Source organism: Cyrtonyx montezumae, unplaced genomic scaffold (genome assembly GCF_038088225.1).
Source record: "Cyrtonyx montezumae isolate F1298 unplaced genomic scaffold, pur_monq_1.0 scaffold_8, whole genome shotgun sequence".
Lineage (NCBI taxonomy): Eukaryota > Metazoa > Chordata > Aves > Galliformes > Odontophoridae > Cyrtonyx > Cyrtonyx montezumae.
The window spans coordinates 20,003,208-20,019,236 of NW_027072089.1; the positions used below are offsets into that span (position 1 = coordinate 20,003,208).

The window sequence follows — 16,029 nt, forward strand, 5'->3', positions numbered from 1 at the left end:
GTCACGCGCAGCTCTGTGGAGTTACTTACGTGAAAATGGAGAAGATATGAAGGAATGGCATCAAAAACCCACCCCTGCACTGCGAGCACGGGTGAGAGAATTACAACACAGACCAACGACCAGTGAAGTTGTTCCTGTCACTACAGGTAACCAATAGAGGGGCCCTGCCCTCAGCCAGAGGAGGGAGAGGGATAATAGAGTGTATTGGACTGTGTGGATTCGGTGGCCTGGCACATCAGAACCACAAAAATATGAGGCACTGGTGGATACTGGTGCACAGTGTACTCTAATGCCTTCGAGTTATAAAGGGACAGAACTGATCTATATCTCTGGAGTGACTGGGGGCTCTCAGGAATTGTCTGTGTTGGAGGCAGAAATAAGCCTCACTGGTAAAGACTGGCAGAAGCACCCTATAGTGACCGGACAGGGGGCTCCATGCATACTCGGTATAGACTATCTCAGAAGGGGGCACTTTAAGGATCCCAAGGGGTACCGATGGGCTTTTGGAATAGCTGCTGTGGACACAGACAACATTAAGCAGCTATCTGTTTTACCTGGCCTGTCAGAAGATCCATCTGTTGTGGGGTTGCTACAAGTGGAGGAGCAACAGGTACCAATTGCTACAAAAACGGTGCACAGACGGCAGTACCGCACCAACAGGGATTCCTTGCTCCCCATTCATAATTTGATCCGTCAGCTAGAGAGACAGGGAGTGATCAGCAAAACTCACTCACCGTTTAACAGCCCCATTTGGCCGGTGCGTAAAGCCAGTGGAGAATGGAGGCTGACGGTAGATTACCGTGGCCTGAATGAAGTCACACCCCCACTGAGTGCTGCTGTACCGGACATGTTACAACTCCAGTACGAACTGGAGTCAAAAGCAGCCAAGTGGTATGCCACCATTGACATTGCTAATGCCTTCTTTTCAATTCCTCTGGCCACAGAATGCAGGCCACAGTTTGCCTTCACCTGGAGGGGCGTTCAGTACACCTGGAATCGTTTGCCCCAGGGGTGGAAGCACAGCCCAACCATTTGCCATGGGTTGATCCAAACTGCATTGGAGCAGGGTGGTGCTCCTGAGCATCTGCAATACATTGATGACATTGTTGTATGGGGCAATACAGCAGAGGAAGTCTTTGAGAAAGGAGAGCAGATTATTCAAATTCTCCTACGAGCTGGCTTTGCTATCAAGCGAAGCAAAGTGAAAGGGCCTGCACAGGAAATTCAGTTCCTAGGTATAAAGTGGCAAGATGGACGTCGTCACATCCCAACAGATGTGATTGACAAAATTACTGCCATGTCTCCACCCACCAGTAAGACAGAAACCCAAGCTTTTCTGGGTGTAGTGGGCTTTTGGAGAATGCATGTTCCAAACTACAGTCTCATTGTGAGCCCTCTCTATCAGGTGACGCGGAAGAAGAATGATTTTGTGTGGGGCCCTGAGCAGCAGCAGGCTTTTGAGCAAATTAAGCAGGAGATAGCTCGTGCCGTGGCCCTGGGGCCAGTGCGGACGGGACAGGATGTAAAGAACATCCTCTACACTGCTGCTGGAAAGGAAGGTCCCACTTGGAGTTTGTGGCAAAGAGCTCCTGAAGAGACCCGAGGCCGACCCCTTGGATTCTGGAGTCGGGCGTACAGGGGGTCCGAGGAGCGCTACACTCCAACTGAGAAGGAGATCTTAGCCGCGTACGAGGGGGTTCGAGCTGCTTCCGAAGTAATCGGTACTGAAACGCAGCTCCTCCTGGCACCTCGATTGCCAGTGCTGAGCTGGATGTTCAAAGGAACAGCTCCCTCTACCCATCATGCTACTGATGCCACTTGGAGTAAGTGGACTGCACTGATTACACAGCGAGCTCGGATGGGGAACCTCAACCGTCCAGGAATCCTGGAGGTGATCATGGACTGGCCTGAAGGTAAAACGTTTGGAACAACGCCAGCTGAAGAGGTGTCACGTGCTAAAGAAGCCCCACCATACAATGAACTACCAGACAATGAAAAGAGATACGCCCTGTTCACAGATGGATCGTGTCGCATTGTGGGTAAGCACCGCAGATGGAAATCTGCTGTGTGGAGCCCCACACGACGAGTTGCAGAGGCCACTGAAGGAGAAGGAGAATCAAGTCAATTTGCAGAGGTAAAGGCTGTCCAGCTGGCCTTAAATATTGCTGAACGAGAGAGGTGGCCAGTGCTTTATCTTTACACTGACTCATGGATGGTGGCAAATGCTTTATGGGGGTGGTTACAGCAGTGGGAACAAAATGGTTGGCAACGGAGAGGTAAACCTATTTGGGCTGCTGAACTGTGGAAAAACATTGCTGCCCGAATAAAGAATATGGTTGTAAAGGTGCGCCATGTAGATGCTCATGTTCCTAAGAGCCGGGCAACTGAAGAACAGCAAAATAACCATCAGGTAGATCGAGCTGCTAAAGTTAAGGTGGCTCAAGTAGACTTGGACTGGCAACACAAAAGTGAATTATTTCTAGCTCGGTGGGCCCATGAGACCTCGGGCCATCAAGGAAGAGATGCAACATATAAGTGGGCTAGAGACCGAGGGGTGGACTTAACTATGGATGTTATTGCACAGGTTATCCATGACTGTGACACATGCGCCACAATTAAACAGGCCAAGAGGATGAAACCTCTTTGGGAGGAAGGGCGATGGCAAAAGTATAAATATGGGGAGGCGTGGCAGGTTGATTATATCACCTTACCACGATCTCGCAGTGGTAAGCATTATGTGCTCACCATGGTAGAGGCAACTACTGGGTGGCTTGAAACATATGCAGTACCCCATGCTACCGCCCGGAACACCATCTTAGGGCTCGAGAAACAAGTCCTATGGCGACACGGCACTCCAGAGAGAATTGAGTCAGATAATGGAACTCATTTCAAAAATTCTCTTGTAAATACTTGGGCCAAAGATCATGGCATCGAGTGGATTTATCATATCCCCTATCATGCACCAGCTTCTGGTAAAATTGAAAGGTACAATGGGTTGTTAAAAACAATGTTGAAAGCAATGGGTGGTGGAACATTTAAGCACTGGGAGAAGAATTTGTCAGAAGCCACCTGGTTGGTCAACACCAGAGGATCCATCAATCGCGATGGTCCTGCCCAATCCAGCTCTCTACCTACTGTAGAAGGAGATAAGGTTCCTGTAGTACATGTGAAGAACATGTTGGGAAAAGCGGTTTGGGTTCTTCCAGCTTCTGGAGAGGGTAAACCTCTCCGTGGAACTGTTTTTGCTCAGGGACCTGGGTCTACCTGGTGGGTGATGCAGAAGAATGGGGATGTTCAATGTGTACCACAAGGGAATTTGATGTGGGGAGAGCGCCCTCAGTAATTCTATTACTATGTATATATGTATATATGTATGTATGTATGTTGTATGTGTTCGTATGTGTTTGTATTTAATGCTTGTTAATCATTGTTTCTTTATGTATATATATATATTAAGCATGATGTAATGATGTTGAATAAGGGGTGGAATGTTATGGTTTTATGATTTTGGTACTGGTATTCCACATCATAACATCATGCAGTGCATTTGGAGTTAAGGAGTTAATATTCCAGCTCCGTGGACCATCGATAGTTCCAGGTATGCCTGTCTCAGAAGAGAAGAACTCCATTCCCCAGAGGACTTTGCGATGCTTTGCGTTCTTACGTTTTTACGCTCAGAGGGAAAGATAAAAACTGTCTGCAGTCACGGGACTCCCTCTTCCCTTCGGGACCGAGCTCGGCAGTGGGTGTTTGTTGCAGCCGTCCGCCTTCAGCGTTAGCGTAAGGCCTTCGGTTTATCGGACACTCTCTCTCTTGCTCATTTTATTTGATTCATTTGCCTCAATTCCAATTATATTATATTATATTGTGTTATTTTCCTTTCTGATATCTTATTTAGTAAATTAGCTTTCCTCCTCAGATCGTTGCCGCTGTTCTGTTCCTGGGCCCATCTCCCTTCTCCTTTTTCCCTTTCCCCCTTCCCCTTCCCCGGGGTGTGGGCCCGTGGGTCCCCTGCCTCAATTGTCACGGTACCGGGTCAAACTGTCCCGCAAACCGCTGACAAATTACTAATTACATTAAACAATCTTTGTGATGACAGGAAACTTTTTACATCCCTATCTCATCAGTTCTTCAGTATTCTTCAGTTTGGCAGCCCGTAAGAGCACACAATACAACACTGTAACATCAGCTGACATACAAGAAGTGAGGGGAAAAGCAACACGTTTGTTCCCAGAACTGTTGTAAGGTGCAAGTAGTCTGTCACCTATGATATCATCCCCAAATCATCATCCAGAGCTTCCCAGTAGCTGTAATCCTCTCAAAGCTTCCAAGGTTGTTAAATTAACATATATTAGTAACTTCTAGAGACTTGAACTTTTTTATGGGAATTTCCAGTCAGCTGAAAAGGATTTTCAATATTCATACATCCTCAAAAAGAGCTTTATCAAGCAGACACAAAGCAACATCCCTACTGAGGGTGGAAAAAGAAGATATCCTAAATACATCCTATAGGACCAGGCAAGCTCTAGAACATAAGAGCCAAGCTAAGATCTCCACACAAGTAATATTAAAGAATAAAAGTCTAGTAAACACAAGTGTCTTTTCATATTTCTTCACACATTAGCAAAGGCAGCAACAGACTGCATTCAGTATTTATGGACCCAGCTGATAAACAGGCAAAGTTAATGCCAGGGATCATCTACAAGCAACTACCTGAAAGAGAACAACAGAAGCGGAGTGCCAAAATCCTAGTAGAGTCAGGCAATACATACAGTTTGATATATCTATCCCAAGTCATCATTTGTTGTGAGGATGAACCTCCCCACAGGAGCCATATAGCTCTCAGAGAAGAGAAGGCTCTAAGGCAACCCTCTTTACAGAAGTGAAAGGGAGTTTATAAACAGGAAGGAGACCAACTTTTTACATAGTCTGAGGGCAAAAAGACAAAGGGGAACGGTTTTAAACTAGGAGGAGATTTAAATTAGATGTTAGGAAGAAATATTTGATTCAGAGGGTGGTGATGTGCTCACACAGGCTGCCCAGAAAAGCAGTGGATGCCCCATGTATGGAGACATTCAAGGTTAAGGTTGGGTGAGGCAGTGGGCAGCCTGATGGTGGGTGGCAGCCATACCCATGGCAAGGAAATGAAACTGGATGAGCTTTAAAATCCCTTCTAACCCAAACCATCCAGAGAATCTATAACACTGACACAGCCTATGTGAAGAGTAAGCATTCACAACCAAGACTGGAGATTTTAAGACATCTACACACAGCTGACCTGGTAGCAGTGCTCAGAGCAAGCAGCTGAACTGAGACCTCCAGAATCCCCTTCTGGTCAACCCTCCTTTGATTCCACAATATTCACACTAAAAAATACTTCGAACATTCACAGGAGTGACACTTACTACCAACTGCAATCCAGTATTCACACTACCTTGCTGTAGCAAGAAACCAAGGCACTAAAAGGCAACCACTATCAGAGAAAATAGAAGTTACTGAATACTGGAAAGAAGATCAATGAAGATCTTTACAGAAACCCAGAGAATTGCACAGGAACTCTCAAAAGACTTGATTTTATTCTGAAGGAGGATCAGAGATACTATATTATCTATAAATATTTATTTCCTATTGATTCCCACAGTAACAATCACAGCCTCCAGTCTACTCCAGTGCCTTAATCTGACAAAACTGAGGAAAATTCTCCTTAATGTCCAGCTGAAGTATCTCTCAGTACAGCTTATTCCCTTCCTTCTTTTTCACCCATAAAAGATGACCATCATTTTAGAAGGGCTAAGACTCAACCCTTATCTTTGTTGTTTTTCTTCCATAGGCCATATTACCTAAACCATCTTTTTTTTTCTTTGCTGCAATACTGTCAGCTCTTTCTTCAGCTGAACACAGGGCCCTAACTCAGTCTTGCTACACCACATATAACAGCTTTATCTGTCTCACACACTTAAAACTGTCAACAAAGATAAGCGCAGAAGGAAGCAGTTTCTCAGCAAAGACTTACCCTGTTTATATTAACTACAGTCTCCAAATCCTGTATCAACTGTTTTACTCAACAGAGCTTTTCTTTTCAATGAAAAGTTCTATGGACCCTCAGATCTAATCCACACAAACTAGCTGCATAAACCCATCCCTCAATTACTCTTTAGCTTACATATTACTGGAATAATAAAGACAGAAGCCATAAAATAATACACGGAACATAAATCTGTGTTTAGTTTGCCTAATTAGAAAAAGAGGTCCCACTTCGTAGAATTATGAGTTAGTTGCAATACACAATTAGTAAATATGATTGGAAATGCAATTTAGCTAGATGTAAAACAATGGTCACTGAAAGAATGAATAAACACACAAAAAACTACGCTTCACACCCTCTAACTTGTAGCCTATGCCAAGAATTATTATTCATCACTAAACAAGTGACATGGAATAATTTAAGAGTAACAAAAAGCAGAAAAAAAAAAGATGAAAGAAAAACAAGTATTAAATACTTATCTGAGCAGACCCACGTGAACTATGAGTTAAAACAACCTGACCTAGAAGACACAGAACATACCTGCTCAAGCACATCCAGTTTTAACTCAAGTTTACTGAGAACAACATCTCCTCCCCAGAGTGACAACTGCAGATCTGAAGGCTTCAAGTTCTTGATGTAGCGATTCACATAACTCATTAAAATGGGAGTTACGTAGGACTCCAGCATTCTGGGGGATTTCTAAATTGAACGAAATACACGTTAAATTACAAGCAGAGTTATGCTTCTAGTATCTAGAGGTATGCATAAAGATGAAAAAGACACCAAGTTAAAAGTCCAGCCGCCTGTACTAGTGAATCCGCAGCTCCAACACGTAGAGATGAGCAGTAAGTGCTGTGCTCACTATTCAAAAGCAGAGGATGTCAGGCAGCCCAATACGCTTTCACATAAGGGTCAAAAGAATAACAACTACAGCCCAATATACACAACCCCCGCCGCTTTCCATTGATAACGCATTCGTATTCAAACGCCACCCGCGGAGCACCGCGCCGATGTCCCGCCGAACCCCCTCAGCTCCCAGAACACTGCTCTCTTTCAGCGCCCAGCCTGAAGTTACATTAACGCCGTGTACCGATCCTCACCCCACCCCCTTCCAGCACCCCCGCGCTCTCCAGAAGAGCTCCTTTCCCGCCTCCGCCTTTCAGCCCCTTACCGGCCCCGCCGAGCCCCAGGAGGCTCCGTGTGCTCCCGGCCGGGACGCGGGACCCCGGCGCAGGCAGCCACCCCGCCCCTGCCCGCCGCACGGCCGCTTCCGGGTTCTCCGCTGAGTGTGTTCCCATTAAGCGTCCGGCTGGAACCGCGGGTGCTTTATAAGCGCTCCGGGTACTGCCGGTCCAGCCGGAAGGATTTCGACAGAGCACCAGAAGAACCGGAAATTGGGCTTGAAACCTGAGGAACGCTCTGCCAAAAGAGGGCGAGTGGGGAGAACGGTGTGCGCATGCGCTGTAGCTGACAGGCTGGGGGCGGGGCGGAGTGGGAGGGGCTGTTGGAGTGGTGGCTGGTGGACGGTGTGGGTGAATTGGGCGGGAGCGCTCCCTCTGCAGAGGGGTGAGTTTCTATGCTGGGGGTGCAGTGCTCAGGAGGATGGGGCCATCCCAATGTGAATCCGTGGAATGCGTTATGCTGTGGCTGTGGGCGTCATCCTGTGCGAGATCTCATCGACGTTGCATTGCGTTTCTATCGCTTCAGGGGCCAGTCTCAGTGGTAGCAAGCATGCTGCTGGATTGGAGGCCCTCTGATGAAGACATGCACTTTCCATTTTGCTTTTAAAGAGCGAACTTCTGCCTAGGTTCCAAATTTTGGTTTTGAATGTGAGGAGAAATGCACTCAGAAACATCTTTTGTTTTTTTGCATGCCCAGAGCCTTGTGCACCTGGCAAGGCCTGTGGGCATAGCTTTGCTGTACAAAACGAGTAACCTTTTACAAAGGCCTCCTCTGATTTTTAAAGAAAAGTGTGAGGTACTCACTGAGCTCTACACTCCTGGTGAAAGTTGGAAGTCCTGTGTGTTTCACCTGGATAGTGTCGCTCCAGGACTGGAAACCAAAGCCACTCTGTGTGGCACGTGAAACAGGATCATTGAGGCTCACCATGGTAACAGTCTCATGTTGAAACCTGGCTGAGCTGATCAGGCCAACAGCTCCAGCTCATGGTGGGTTAGTTGGTAGCCCTGCTGCTGGTATTATGTATGCTGAGTCAATCATGAATCTACTGTTTTTAAATAAACAGTCATCTCACTTGCTCTGCCATCCTCACTCATGAGTCACAGCCTGTAAGGCAGTTTCCCCTTCACAAACTGATGAAGCAGTCCGGGTTGCATTCATGATGAAGGTTACCACTTCCACTTCATGGCAAAGCGTAGTGTTTGGCCGTTCTTCAGCGTCTGTGGCATGTCAACCTGCCAGAGATGGTCGCAGGTAGGTAAGGAACAGAAAAACCACTAAATAAAGTGACCTTTATTTACGGATATGCTTCCAGCTTGCAATTTCTCTAGTGCTAACATTCTTGAATAGTTACTTTTCATAACCTCTGTGCACTTCTGTCCCTGTGCTAGAGTTGTGGGAGTGGTGCATTGAATTTCACTGATAAAACTTTTTGAGAGCCTGCACTGTGAGCCAGCTCAGTGAAATAATCTGTGTTAACGGAAGCAACCTTGTTTATAGCACAGCTTCCCTGTAGAATTGCATTGACAAACCAGAGGGATATGCCAACAGATAAGCATGTTTAAGCACACCCTAAGCATACATCAAAAGCCTCCACATTCAACAGAAAAACATTCCTCTGTTTCCTTGTCCATTATGTGATTGCTTTTGAATGACACATCCAATCAACACTGGAATGTTTTCTGAAAGTTTGGGATGGAAGAACAACGCCCTATTTTGGTGAAAATCAGTAAACTAGAAGAGTAGGGGAGACACGTAGTGTTCCTGGCAGCTGCTTGGCAGACCTAGCAGCTCTGAACAACTCTGTAATTTTCCTGGCAGTTATTAGTATTTCATATAACTACCTCCATCTCAATTCCAGATCCAGTATGCTGACGCCCTGAATAGTTTCTTTCCTACAGAAGAGAAAAAAAATTAAAAAATTAAAATAAAAAAAAGATGAAGATAAAAACATATGAAGAAACTGTGCAGGAATCAGTCTTTGATACAAAGAAAATGGTTGACAGGAAAGTAGAGTTACATGAGGTTCCTGAAGTGAAGAGGATGAGAGTTCAGAACACACGGAAACTGTAGGTAACACACAGGGGAATGAATGTGGGCCCACTGCAGCAACAAGGGCATGTTTACTGAGGATATCAGCATTATGTCCCTGCCTGAGCTAGCCTGATTTGTTCAGTATTTCAGCAATCCCGTGAAACATGTAGGACAGGTAGAACCAAAAAGTGCAGATCTGGTGATGTGTGCATCTCCATCCATATGGTGTCTGATCTGAGTAATTCTGAATCGATTAAAAGCTGGCAAAACTATGTGCACTTTAACCTGGAGAGAGGGAAAGTTTGCAGAGTATTTCATAACATTTGGCCAGAAATGTGAAGATGACAGGACTTAAAGGAAGTCCGTGGGAAATAAATTTATCTGCACAGGACTACATCTTGGTAAAAGAGGCTGTAGGTGGGATTCTGGCTTCAGTGTCATTGTGAGATTTGCACTTTCTGCAGCAGATGCAAGATCAGTAAAACACAAAATGGAAGGGAAAAACAGACCTCATAAAAAATCAGGAGACAAGAGAAGATGGAGTATGAGTAAGTGTCTGTCCCACTAGGGGAGGATGCAGTCAAGGGGAAAATCAAGGAAACTAGACATTTAGTTAGACTTAAACAAATAAAACATGTGCAGCAAATGGATAGAATCATAGGATAGATTGAGTTGGAAGGGTCCTCAAAGATCATCTAGTTCAAACCCCACATTGCAGGCAGGGTTACCAACCACTAAATCAGATGTTAGACCAGGTTGCCCAAAGTCTCAATTATTTTTCTTCTTCATCTTTTGTTCATAAACTTAAACAAACCTTTTCTTCTGAGCACATTTTTGGAAAGCCCCCTGCAATGTTGTTGAGTTTGACAGCTGTTACGCTTCTAATGTCAGGTATTGAGTCTCTTACCCATTGTATATCAGACAGCCTGAGGCAGTAGTGTTAGCAGAGGTTTTTGCAGATAGCTTGGCCCAGGCTGTCTGCAGGATTCTGAGCTTATTGACAAGGAGTGTTGGATACAACCTGTGAAGAACTCTTTGATTGGGAAAAAATGAAAATTTTATCCTCTAAACTCCTTTTCTGTGTCCCTTAGAAGGATATATTAACAGGGTTGACTCACCAGCTGTCCATATCTGTTTTGTGGGAGGATCCTGCCCATCCTGCTAAGCCTCCAAGTGCAGTGGCACAAATGCAAGCAGGTGGTCCCAGAAGCCATCAGTCTACCCATGTAGGGGAGGATACTATTTTGTGACTGCTTGGCCTAATGAGATGCCCCAAAGACAGCAAGAAATGAATGGCATAAAATAGTTGGTGACCCTAAATAAGCAATATTGAGATATTTTGAAAATGCCTGTAAAATAAATAAATAAATAAATGACATGGGCTTCTTCCACCTGTGTCAGATGCTAAAACTGGGACTAGATAATTTGCAGTGTTTCAAGGTGATTGCTTGTTTTGTTTTTATTGCAATTATAATAAAATTTGCCCTCTCCATTTCACTGGAAATTTCCTGAGCTCGTGGCTATATAGCCTAAAATTATGTATCTCCTGAAATTTTTCAGACTTTAAAGTAACATTAACAAAAGCAAGCAATATATATGAAGCATGTTTCCTTGTTGGAATTACATTGCTTATGTGATGTCACGTATCTAATTATTGAATCACATCCAGCCATCAAGAAGTGGGAAACGAAAGATCACCATGCTGTTTTTGTTACTCTGGGGTTATTTTCAAATTCAATTCAGTGCACACAGATGTGAAATTCAGGGGAAAAATAAAATGGAACTTGTAATTATTTTTTCCCTTATACTTTCATCATGATACAAGTGCTAGGTATATTCCAGATTTAAAGGTGCAGAAAACTGGCTATCATAAGCTTCATATGTTCTTTTCCCTAAATTTTGCCTGAAATTTTTGCTATAAAAGCTTTCAGATGTAATCGTGAGGTAGTAATTTTTTAGAGTGTTTCTGAAAATCAACAGAGTCGTAGCACATTTAAAATGGAAAATCGGAGTTCAAAAACAAAAAAAATATATTTTTAAAATAAATTTAGAATTTTTACCTATGAATATAAGCACAACCTTCGCTGAAATGCCGAAGTCCAGATTAAGTAAAACTGGAAAGCATAAATTTAGTGAACTAAATTCACAAGGCTCTGGAAACAAGCAGCCTTTGATGAACAATCCCAGCTCATTGCTGCCTCATCTGGCTTTTTAGAAAACGTCTTTTCCCAACACGTTCTGAATTTCTGGTATATTTAAATTCCTTTAACAGGTGGATGGAGCACTCATTGTGTTGTGGAGCGTGAGATGTCCACGGAGGGTGCTGAGCTGTCTCAGGATTTTTGTGAGCTTCCCTGCTGTTTCTTGGTCAGTGAGCTAAAGGGGAAATCCTCCTTACAAATCCCCTTCAGAAGAGTATGTAAGGGAGCAAAACCACCTTAACCAGGGCCAGCGGGTATGGAAAGGGGCTGGTCAGGACAGCTGGGAACACATAGGTGTAAGGGTTGACTGTGGTAATCGGTGCTTTTAAATGTGGACTACATGCATACATTCTTTTACATTCATTCAGATTACCTTCGGAGTTATTAGTTCTCCGTATAAATGCTATATTGTTTCTCCAAGATGCCTGTGGTACTGAACTTCTATTCATATACCAGAATGAATGAAAGACATGATAGGAAACCTGATTTGAAGAGAGCAGGAATGTACGAGCAGTGAAGTTTTGGTCATCTGGGAGTATCATTTCTGAGCACATTCTGAGACATACATATGCATCTAGACCAGGAAAGTGAAAACTTTCAAGTCTTTTCCAAGGTTTTCCTGAATTGATAACAAAGGAAAACAGTTACCCGTGTTTCAGTAGTGAAATTGTAGGGTATGTAAACCTATTTGACCTGCTTAAAGAGCTGACATATCCTTTGTGAATAAAAATATCTTTGACTTCTACACCTAATTATGGAATACATCAAACCAAGAATGTATTATTTCTGGTTCCATTACATGAAATGTATGATTGACGATTTTAAAATGTATTTGTAAAGAAACATGTAATTGATTACTGCCTCCAGGCATGAGGATATTCATGCACTAGAAGTTTCACACAGGTTTTCACTTGACTATTGTACTGTTCATCCAAAACATATGCACCTCTAATGATAACTTCTAATATACATTCTTTTATTCTTTTTAAAATAGCCCTGCTTTTCAAGGGTTAAGTGGTCGCTGATTTCTGATGCTAATATCTTTACATATACAAAATTACAATAATTTAATTTTATATTGTATATTTGCATTCATAAATAATTATAAATAAAATAATTATACATAATTGTAACATAAATATAACATCTCTATAATATATATTATACGTAAATATATAATTTATAATATATATAAATATATTATAAATATATTTAAACTAATATTTATAAACAACATCTTGCTGTTATATTTTTTCTTTCAAAACTATTATAAAAAGATAAAAAGTATGTGACCTTCATTTTGTGTCACGAGGTAGTTTACAATAGAGGATGGAGATAGAAACGGGAATGCTCAGGAATGTTTTTTCTGCTTGAATTATGCTAAAATCCAGTTGTTTTCATTATTTCTTGGCAAAATGAGTTTCTCAATGAAGCTGTGACTGTGTGCAGTGCTTTGTCCTGCAGCTGGAGCCAGGAGCATTTCTGCTGACATCTGCTCTGAAGTTCTTAATGTAAATGAAAGTGTACTTTGATTGGATTTGCATATTGTAGAGCTGATATTAATGGATATCAGACGTTGTACAGCTACAAGAACTGCAAAAGCAAGAGAATGTGTCAGCTCCCAAAAACCCACCCTTGGGATGTGATTGGCTGCCGCAGCTCTGTGTGAATAAAATGTTTGTTATTTCAGCAATGCTCTCCTGGGTTTCCTGGACTTTGTTGGTAAGTATGGGTTCTAACACTGAAGTCTGACTATATAAATGAAAATCAGGCTATAAAAAATTCAAAGGACTAAAGAGAGAACACAGAAAGCATACCATCAGAATATTTGGAGCTTTTATTTCAAGGAGGTTGCTTGTCATTTTCAGAATATTTGGTAGTTTTTTAACTGTTTATGCAAGCTTGTCTTATAACTTAAGGGTCTTAATTTAGATTTCCCCCCTCTCTGGAAAAGTTTACATAATCATAAAGTTAAATAGCTATTTCACACCTCTCCAAAAATCAATGAATGTAAAAGAGCTGCAAGGGTCCCACTTTCAATGGGAATGCTTGCTGCTCCCTCTACCCATGAGAAGCATGATGTAGAACCTGAGAAAAACAGCTATACACAGTAGGAGGTTGGGAGGAAGTGTATGACAGCCTGGAAGGATGGGCAATAGATGACCAAACTGACACTAGAAATAGGACTGCACTAATGCTTAAAGCAGAAAGCTTTATCTGATGAAATTATAAACTGTGGTGAAGATAGGACAGATGAATGCAACAGAAAAGTAGAGGAGATGTGGAGAAGATGATTGGACTTACATACACCATCTATTGATCATTTTGTAGTTTGGAGACAATTTTTTTTATAAGAGGTTTTGAGACACTACAGATTTGTTACTGCTTTAAAGCAAGTGTTTCTCTCTACCTAAGTGGCTATTATCAGTTATTTGCTTTCCTGATTTCTTTATTTCCATTCATGTCATTTTCTGCTCACAATTTGGATTCAATATTACTATAATTAATTCAGTATGAAAAAGAAGTTGGAGAAAGTGGAAAACTTTCCATTCTGTTTCAAGCTCACTCAGTAAGCATCACTGCACAGAGTATTGCAAGGACATACATTGATTTTAGTCTGTATGAGTACTTAACCCTCTCTCTAGCAACTGATATTGACTTCCAGTGCTCCATATCCAACATGCATTAATGTGATGCACAAGAAATTCAGAGTTTGCTTTTTACAACATCTTTTCACGATATATATTGAACAGTTCTTTGTGTACAAATAAAAAGGAATCATTAATTCAAAGAAAAAATATACTACATAACTGATACTTCTTTGAGTTTTTGATCAAATCAATGTTCATTAAGAATATTGCATTTTTAGTCACATGCTATATAACTAGTATTTTCTTTATGGAATTTAAAACCTGGGAAGAAAAAATTGAAAGACCATTGGACTAACCTCAGTGTATTAATGGTAGCTAGAATCTGATATACTGTCACCTCTGGAGATCTTCTTGTTCAACCCTCTGCTACAGCAGATTCCTGAGAATAAGATGGACAGGAAAGTGTCCAGGCCTGTTTTGAAAATCTCCACAGAAGATCCCACGGCCTCTGTGTGCAGCCTGTTCCGGTGCTCTGTCACCCTCAAAGTAAAGTTTCTTTTTTTCATGTGTAAAGTTTCTTTTTTTCATGTCCTTATGGAACTTGCTGTGTTCCAGTTTGTGCCCCTTGTCCTGTTGCTGGGCACCACTGGCACCACTGAAAAGAACAAGGCCCCATCCACTTGACAGCCACTCTTTAGGCATTGATTAACATTGATAAGGTGCCCCCTCAGACTTCCCTTCTGGGGCTGAAAAGCCCCAGGCCTCTCACCCTTTCTCATAAGGAAGATGCTCCAGGCCCCTCATCATCTTTGTATCCCTCTGCTGGATTCTCCAGTAGTTCCTTGTCCTTCCTGAACTGGGAGGCCTGGAACTGGATAAAGAACTTCAGATGTGGCCTCACCAGGGCAGAGTAGAGGGGGAGGATCACCTCCCTCGATTTGCTGGACACACTGTCCTTGGTGCACCCTAATATACCATTGGAATTCTTGCCCACGAGGTCACGCTGCTGGCTCATGACTGACCTGTTATCTACCACAACCACCAGGACCTTCTCAGCAGAGCTTGTTTCCAGCAGGTCAGCCCCTGATCTGTACTGATGTATGAGGTTATTCCTCCCCAGATGCAGGCCTCTGCACTTCTTGTTGAACCTTATAAGATCAACACCCAGCTCTCCAGCCTGTCCAGGTCTCGCTGAATGTCATCACAGCCTTCTGCTGTGTCAGCCACTCCTCCCAACTTCGTATCATCAGAAAACTTGCTGGGAGTAGACTCTCTCCCTTCACCCAGGTCACTGATGAAGATGTTAAACATGACCAGGTCCTGTACTGACCCCTGAAGAACAATACTAACTAAGGCCTCCAGCTAGATTCCATACCACCTATCTCAACCACCTGAGCTCAGGCAGTCAGCCAGCTCACAATCTACCTCACTGTTCACTCATTTATCCCATACATCCTAGGCTTACCTACAAGAATGGTATGGGATACAGTGTCAAACGCTTTGCTGAATTCAAAGTAGAAAACATCTACTGCTCTCCCCTCATCTACACAGCCAGTGGTGACCATCATAGAATGCTACCAGACTGTTCAGGAATGATTTCCAACTTGTGAACCTATGCTGACTACTCCTGAAAATCTTATTCTCTTCCACTTGCTTGGAAGTGACATCTAGGATAAATTGTTCCATCACCTTCCCAGGCATGGAGGTGAGGCTGGCTGGCCTGTAGTTTTCTTGGTTACTCCTCCTTGCCCTTTTTGAAGACTGGAATGACACTGGTTTTCCTCTGATCTTCAGGCACTTCTCCCATTCTCCATGACCTTTCATAGACGGGAATGGTTCAGCAATCATCTCTGCCAACTACATCAGCACTCGTTGGTGCATCCTGTTGGGGCCAATGGCTGTGTGTGTCAAATTTGTCTAGGTGCTCTCTGACCAGATCCTACTTGACCAAGAATGAGTCTTTCTTTCTCCATACTCTCTTCTCATCATCTCCTTCTCA

The 16,029-nt window shown here is 43.0% G+C and overlaps 1 protein-coding gene across 5 annotated transcripts in view; it reads right to left on the reverse strand.

Moving 5' to 3' along the window:
* VPS13B (vacuolar protein sorting 13 homolog B) overlaps window positions 1-6,724 on the reverse strand; it is a 412,996-nt gene extending 406,272 nt beyond the window's left edge. For all 5 annotated transcript variants that reach the window (XM_065751678.1, XM_065751682.1, XM_065751679.1 and 2 more), the window contains exon 1: window positions 6,566-6,724. In XM_065751678.1, coding sequence (XP_065607750.1) covers window positions 6,566-6,712 — 147 coding nt within the window. In that variant the 5' untranslated portion in view covers window positions 6,713-6,724. The remainder of the gene's footprint in view (window positions 1-6,565) is intronic.
* Between the last annotated feature and the right edge of the window lie 9,305 nt (window positions 6,725-16,029).